The following is a 7,926-nucleotide window of genomic DNA, read 5'->3' as shown; positions in this document are numbered from 1 at the left end:
TCCATATTCATATTAATATGAATATTCATAAATAATATTAATAACCAGGGGGAGGGCTGGGGGGTCCTCCGGCTGAAACACATTAATATTCATATTAATAAATAATATTAATAACCAGGAGGAGGGCTGAAACGCATTAATATTCATATTAATAAATAATATTAATATATAATATTAATAACCAGGGGGAGGGCTGGGGGGTCCGCCGGCTGAAACATATCCATATTAATAAGTAATTTTAGGGTAGTTCAGGGTAGTCCAGGGTAGTTCATGGTGGTCCAGGGTAGTTCAGGTAGTTCATGGTAGTTCATGGTAGTCCAGGGTAGTTTGGGGTAGTTCAGGGGAGTTCAGGGGAGTTCAGGGTAGTCCAGGGTAGTCCAGGGTAGTTCAGGGTAGTCCAGAGTAGTTCATGGTAGTCCAGGGTAGTTCAGGTAGTTCATGGTAGTTCATGGTAGTCCAGGGTAGTTTGGGGTAGTTCAGGGGAGTTCAGGGGAGTTCAGGGTAGTCCAGGGTAGTCCAGGGTAGTTCAGGGTAGTTCAGGGTAGTCCAGGGTAGTTCAGGTAGTCCAGGGTAGTTCAGGGTAGTCCAGAGTAGTTCAGGGTAGTCCAGGGTAGTTCAGGTCGTCCAGGGTAGTTCAGGTAGTCCAGGGTAGTCCAGGGTAGTTCAGGTAGGTCAGGGTAGTCCAGGGTAGTTCAAGTTAGTCCAGGGTAGTTCAGGTAGTTCAGGGTAGTTCATGGTAGTCCAGGGTAGTCCAGGGTAGTTCAAGTTAGTCCAGGGTAGTTCATGGTAGTCCAGGGTAGTTTGGGGTAGTTCAGGGGAGTTCAGGGGAGTTCAGGGTAGTCCAGGGTAGTCCAGGGTAGTTCAGGGTAGTTCAGGGTAGTCCAGGGTAGTTCAGGTAGTCCAGGGTAGTTCAGGGTAGTCCAGAGTAGTTCAGGGTAGTCCAGGGTAGTTCAGGTCGTCCAGGGTAGTTCAGGTAGTCCAGGGTAGTCCAGGGTAGTTCAGGTAGGTCAGGGTAGTCCAGGGTAGTTCAAGTTAATCCAGGGTAGTTCAGGTAGTTCAGGGTAGTCCAGGTAGTCCAGGTAGTCCAGGGTAATTCAGGGTAGTTCTGCGTAGTTGCAGCTGTAATTGTTGTGTGTGTGGAAGTGAAAGACTCAAATCTCTCTCCTATGATCCCAATCTGCCACGTCAAGATTAGATCAAACATGTTTTTGGGGCTCGTGGTCTTCAGATCTGTGCATCACAAGAGACTGAAAATCTGCAAATTTCAGTTGTTAATGTGTCCCCAGTTTAAGATGCTGATTGGCTTACGCAGATCTATATAAGATGCTGACTGGTAGATGTAGATCTATAAAGGATGCTGATTGGCTGGCGTACCTGTAGGAGGGCGTGACGAAGCCAGAGGCAGGAAGTTGGGAGTAGAGACTGTCTTTAGAAACCAACATCAGGTGAGGAAGACGACCGACTGTTATACAGGAGCGGATATACTAGAGAGAGACAGACAGGTGGAGAGACAGACAGGTAGAGAGAGAGAGAGAGACAGGCGGAGACAAAGACAGGTGGAGGGACATACAGGTGGAGAGACAGACAGGGAGAGAGACAGACAGTAAAGAGACAGACAGGTAGATAGAAACAGACAGGTGGAAAGACAGACAGGTAGAGGAACAGACAGGTGGAGGGACAGACAGACAGACAGGTAGAGAGACAGACAGACAGGTAGAGAGACAGACAGGTTGTTTTCAGCAGCTCACCAGTAAAGTACAGCAGATCTTTAGAGTGAAGAAAGTTCCTTACCTTATACTGACTGAGAGGATACTTCTCCAACAGGTACTCATCACAGCCACACACCTGGAGAGACAGACAGACAGACAGACAGGTACACAGACAGACAGGTACACAGACAGACAGACAGACAGACAGACAGACAGGTACACAGACAGACAGACAGACAGACAGACAGACAGAGGTACAAAGAGAGACAGATAGGTAGATTTTTACCCTATGCAGACGACTTTGTCCATAGCAGCACCCAGACTATAGATCAGCACCCAGACTATAGAGCAGCACCCAGACTATAGAGCAGCACCCAGACTATAGAGCAGCACCCTGACTATAGAGCAGCACCCAGACTATAGAGCAGCACCCTGACTATAGAGCAGCACCCTGACTATAGAGCAGCACCCAGACTATAGATCAGCACCCAGACTATAGATCAGCACCCTGACTATAGAGCAGCACCCAGACTATAGAGCAGCACCCTGACTATAGAGCAGCACCCAGACTATAGAGCAGCACCCTGACTATAGAGCAGCACCCTGACTATAGATCAGCACCCAGACTATAGAGCAGCACCCAGACTGTAGATCAGCACCCAGACTATAGAGCAGCACCCAAACTGTAGATCAGCACCCAGACTATAGAGCAGCACCCAGACTATAGAGCAGCACCCTGACTATAGAGCAGCACCCAGACTGTAGATCAGCACCCTGACTATAGAGTAGCACCCAAACTGTAGATCAGCACCCTGACTATAGAGTAGCACCCAAACTGTAGATCAGCACCCTGACTATAGAGCAGCACCCTGACTATAGAGCAGCACCCAGACTGTAGATCAGCACCCTGACTATAGAGTAGCACCCAAACTGTAGATCAGCACCCTGACTATAGAGTAGCACCCAGACTATAGAGCAGCACCCTGACTATAGAGCAGCACCCAGACTATAGATCAGCACCCAGACTATAGATCAGCACCCAGACTATAGAGCAGCACCCAGACTATAGAGCAGCACCCAGACTATAGATCAGCACCCAGACTATAGAGCAGCACCCTGACTATAGAGCAGCACCCAGACTATAGAGCAGCACCCTGACTATAGAGCAGCACCCTGACTATAGAGCAGCACCCAGACTATAGATCAGCACCCAGACTATAGATCAGCACCCAGACTATAGATCAGCACCCTGACTATAGAGCAGCACCCAGACTATAGAGCAGCACCCTGACTATAGAGCAGCACCCAGACTATAGAGCAGCACCCTGACTATAGAGCAGCACCCTGACTATAGATCAGCACCCAGACTATAGAGCAGCACCCAGACTGTAGATCAGCACCCAGACTATAGAGCAGCACCCAAACTGTAGATCAGCACCCAGACTATAGAGCAGCACCCAGACTATAGAGCAGCACCCTGACTATAGAGCAGCACCCAGACTGTAGATCAGCACCCTGACTATAGAGTAGCACCCAAACTGTAGATCAGCACCCTGACTATAGAGCAGCACCCTGACTATAGAGCAGCACCCAAACTGTAGATCAGCACCCTGACTATAGAGTAGCACCCAAACTGTAGATCAGCACCCTGACTATAGAGTAGCACCCAGACTATAGAGCAGCACCCTGACTATAGAGCAGCACCCAGACTATAGATCAGCACCCAGACTATAGAGCAGCACCCTGACTATAGATCAGCACCCAGACTATAGAGCAGCACCCTGACTATAGAGCAGCACCCAGACTATAGATCAGCACCCTGACTATAGAGCAGCACCCAGACTATAGAGCAGCACCCAGACTATAGATCAGCACCCAGACTATAGAGCAGCACCCAAACTGTAGATCAGCACCCAGACTATAGAGCAGCACCCAGACTATAGATCAGCACCCAGACTATAGAGCAGCACCCTGACTATAGAGCAGCACCCAAACTGTAGATCAGCACCCTGACTATAGAGTAGCACCCAAACTGTAGATCAGCACCCTGACTATAGAGTAGCACCCAAACTGTAGATCAGCACCCAAACTGTAGAGTAGCACCCAGACTGTAGATCAGCACCCAGACTATAGAGCAGCACCCAGACTATAGATCAGCACCCAGACTATAGATCAGCACCCAGACTATAGAGCAGCACCCTGACTATAGATCAGCACCCAGACTATAGAGCAGCACCCTGACTATAAATCAGCACCCAGACTATAGATCAGCACCCAGACTATAGAGCAGCACCCAAACTGTAGAGCAGTCAGACAGACAGGCACTCAGACAGACAGGTGTACCTTCAGTATGTACTGCCCCTGGTATTCCTGGACACAGAGGCGGAGCTGCTGAGGTGAAAGGTGCATCGATCGGCTTTTCTTCCTGATGGATTCTGCTATCAGCTGCTCAGGAAGACTGTCATGACTGACCTGCACACACACACACACACACACACACACACACACACACACACACACACACACACACACACACACACACACACACACACACACACAGACAGGGGGGTGTAGGTAGCAGGCAGCACTCACATCCTGTCTCCTCCAGGATGGAAGTTAAAATGTTCTCCTGTCATGCACACACACACACACACACACACACACACACACACACACACACACATACACACACACACACACACACACACACACACACACACACACACACATACACACACACACACACACACACACACACACACACACACACAGACAGCCTCACCTTGAGTGTGTATTTCTGTTTGGAGTTGGAAGGAGACACAATCACCCAGATAGTCACAATCAACCGTCCTACAGAGAGACAGAGAAACAACTATTCAGTGTTTCCTGCAGTTTTATTCTTATCACTACTACTACTACTACTACTACTACTGCTAATACTGCTACTACTACTACTACTACTACTACTACTACTACTACTACTACTGCTACTACTACTACTACTACTGCTACTACTACTACTACTACTACTACTGCTACTGCTACTGCTACTGCTACTACTGCAGTGTATAAGTATGTAGCAGTAGCAGTAGTACTTGTAGTACTTGTACCTTTGTCCAGCTTGCTGTAGATGTGTTGTGGAAGTTGAGGACTGGACTCCACATTAGGAGGATAAACGTAGAGCGCCTGGCTGTGGGCTCCGCCCCCCTCCCGCTCCTCCATGGCCTCTCTGCACACGCTCAGTATGGACCGCCGGAAGTCCTGCACCTCCGGATCCTTCAGCACCTCGAACTCACACACCGGCATGCCGATGGCGAAACCTGCCGCCACACAGCCGGGTCAGAGGGGGCGGGGGGGGGGTCCTCAGTGTGTGTGTGTGTGTGTGTGTGTGTGTGTGTGTGTCACCTATCTCTCTGTTGAGGATCTTCTCCTCTCGGTTGCCCAGCGGCTCGATGACCTTGAGGATCGGGTGGAACAGCCGAAGGTCGCACAGCCGCCGCGTCTCGTCGTAAAACTCCTCCCTCTCCGCCTCCTGGGTCACGCCCACAAAGATGTAACACGACTCCTCCTGGCCAATCAGAGAGCAGAGGGAACGCTGTCCAATCACACCGCAGAACACAGGTAATGATGTGTGTGTGTGTGTGTGTGTGTGTGTGTGTGTGTGTGTGTGTGTGTGTGTGTGTGTGTGTGTACCTGCAGCAGGTGGTACAGTGGATACTTCCTGGCTTCAGTGAAGAGCTGCTGCTTGATGCTGAGGAGAGGAGTTTCTCTGAGACACTCCAGACTCACCATCATGCCTGAACACAGTAGAACACGGTAGAGTTCAGTAGAGTTCAGTAGAACACAGTAGAGTTCAGTAGAACCCAGTAGAACCACAGTAGAACACAGAAGAGGTCAGTAGAGTTCCGAAGAACACAGTAGAGTTCAGTAGAACCCAGTAGAACCACAGTAGAACCCAGTAGAACCACAGTAGAACCCAGTAGAGTTCAGTAGTGTTCAGTAGAACACAGTAGAGTTTAGTAGAGTTCAATAGAGTTCAGTAGAGTTCAGTAGAACAGAGTAGAACCACAGTAGAACCTGGTAGAGTTCAGTAGAGTTTAGTGGAGCTCAATAGAACCCAGTAGAACCACAGTAGAACCCAGTACAGTTCAGTAGAACCCAGTAGAACCACAGTAGAACCCAGTAGAGTTCAGTAGAGTTCAGTAGAGTTCAGTACAGTTCAGTAGAACCCAGTAGAACCACAGTAGAACCCAGTAGAGTTCAGAAGATCCAAAAAGACACAGTATACCCACAGTAGAACACAGTAGAACCACAGTAGAAACCAGTAAAACCACAATAGAACCCAGTAGAGTTCAGTAGATCCCAGTAGAACACAGTAGAACCACAGTAGAACACAGTAGAACACAGCAGAACCACAGTAGAACCACAGTAGAACACACAGTAGAACACAGTAGAACCCAGTAGAACCACAGTAGAACCCAGTAGAACCACAGTAGAACCCAGTAGAGTTCAGTAGTGTTCAGTAGAACACAGTAGAGTTTAGTAGAGTTCAATAGAGTTCAGTAGAGTTCAGTAGAACAGAGTAGAACCACAGTAGAACCTGGTAGAGGTCAGGAGAGTTTAGTGGAGCTCAATAGAACCCAGTAGAACCACAGTAGAACCCAGTACAGTTCAGTAGAACCCAGTAGAACCACAGTAGAACCCAGCAGAGTTCAGTAGAGTTCAGTAGAGTTCAGTACAGTTCAGTAGAACCCAGTAGAACCACAGTAGAACCCAGTAGAGTTCAGAAGATCCAAGAAGAACACAGTATAACCACAGTAGAACACAGTAGAACACAGTAGAACCACAGTAGAAACCAGTAAAACCACAACAGAACCCAGTAGAGTTCAGTAGATCCCAGTAGAACACAGTAGAACCACAGTAGAACACAGTAGAACACAGCAGAACCACAGTAGAACACAGTAGAACACAGCAGAACCACAGTAGAACCACAGCAGAACCACAGTAGAGTTCAGTAGATCCCAGTAGAACACAGTAGAACCACAGTAGAACACAGTAGAACACAGTAGAACACAGTAGAACACAGCAGAACCACAGTAGAACACAGTAGAACACAGCAGAACCACAGTAGAACCACAGCAGAACCACAGTAGACCGCAGCAGAACAGTGGAGCTCAGTACCGTTGGGCAGGCAGCAGTCCACCAGGATGCGGGGGGGCATGAGGTGAAGCCCCCACAGTTCCCCTGACGACGGCCTGGGCGCCATGGCAACCACCAATCACACGCTGTCTCACCTCAGCACTGGCTACCTGCACAGACAGAGAGACAGACAGGCAGTCAGACAGACAGACAGACAGACAGACAGGCAGGCAAGCAGACAGACAGACAGACAGACAGACAGAGAGACAGACAGACAGACAGACAGACAGACAGGCAGGCAGTCAGACAGACAGACAGACAGACAGACAGACAGACAGGCAGACAGACAGGCAGAGAGACAGTCAGACAGACAGACAGGCAGGCAGTCAGACAGACAGACAGGCAGTCAGACAGACAGGAAGGCAGTCAGACAGACAGACAGGCAGTCAGACAGACAGACAGACAGGCAGACAGACAGACAGACAGACAGACAGGCAGACAGACAGACAGGCAGACAGACAGACAGACAGACAGACAGACAGACAGGCAGGCAGTCAGACAGACAGACAGACAGACAGACAGACAGACAGGCAGACAGACAGGCAGAGAGACAGTCAGACAGGCAGACAGACAGACAGACAGACAGACAGACAGGCAGACAGACAGGCAGAGAGACAGTCAGACAGACAGACAGACAGACAGACAGGCAGTCAGACAGACAAAAGTATTGTGACTGACAGGTTCAGTAGAAACCAACAGAAATGACACAATACAGGGAATACTGCGCTCTGATTGGATGTGAAGAGACAATACAGAGAATACTGTGCTCTGATTGGCTATGAAGAGACACAATACAGAGAATACTGCGCTCTGATTGGCTGTGGAGACAGACTAGATGGAACCAGGAAGTGACAGTGCAGGAAGTGCCTTTCATCTTTTTCAGCCTGTCAGAACAAAACTCTTCTTCTCCTCTCCTTTACATCGCTGTCTGTTCTTCTTCATGGCTTTTATGTTTCTCTACATTTCTGAACGTTTCCTTATCTCCTTCTCATCCCTCCTTCCTGTTTCTGTCAAACAA

The 7,926-nt window shown here is 48.9% G+C and overlaps 1 protein-coding gene across 1 annotated transcript; it reads right to left on the bottom strand.

Moving 5' to 3' along the window:
* Positions 1 to 1,374: 1,374 nt before the first annotated feature.
* Positions 1,375 to 6,983, bottom strand: LOC139640223 (phosphatidylinositol 4,5-bisphosphate 3-kinase catalytic subunit alpha isoform-like; the record flags this gene model as incomplete). Its single annotated transcript, XM_071514402.1, has 8 exons — positions 6,891 to 6,983; positions 5,403 to 5,506; positions 5,115 to 5,277; positions 4,820 to 5,029; positions 4,492 to 4,559; positions 4,053 to 4,181; positions 1,792 to 1,845; positions 1,375 to 1,484 (listed from the first exon to the last, which is right to left on the bottom strand). Coding segments are annotated over exons 1-8 (923 nt in total), but the record flags the coding sequence as incomplete, so codon positions are not given.
* Between the last annotated feature and the right edge of the window lie 943 nt (positions 6,984 to 7,926).

This window comes from Centroberyx affinis, unplaced genomic scaffold (genome assembly GCF_046629955.1).
Source record: "Centroberyx affinis isolate AG114_WGS23_722 - 3 ecotype Tasmania unplaced genomic scaffold, CSIRO-AGI_Caff_v1 ptg008680l_1, whole genome shotgun sequence".
Lineage (NCBI taxonomy): Eukaryota > Metazoa > Chordata > Actinopteri > Beryciformes > Berycidae > Centroberyx > Centroberyx affinis.
Note: the sequence above shows the minus strand (reverse complement) of the source record. Positions and strands in the feature narration are given on the sequence as shown.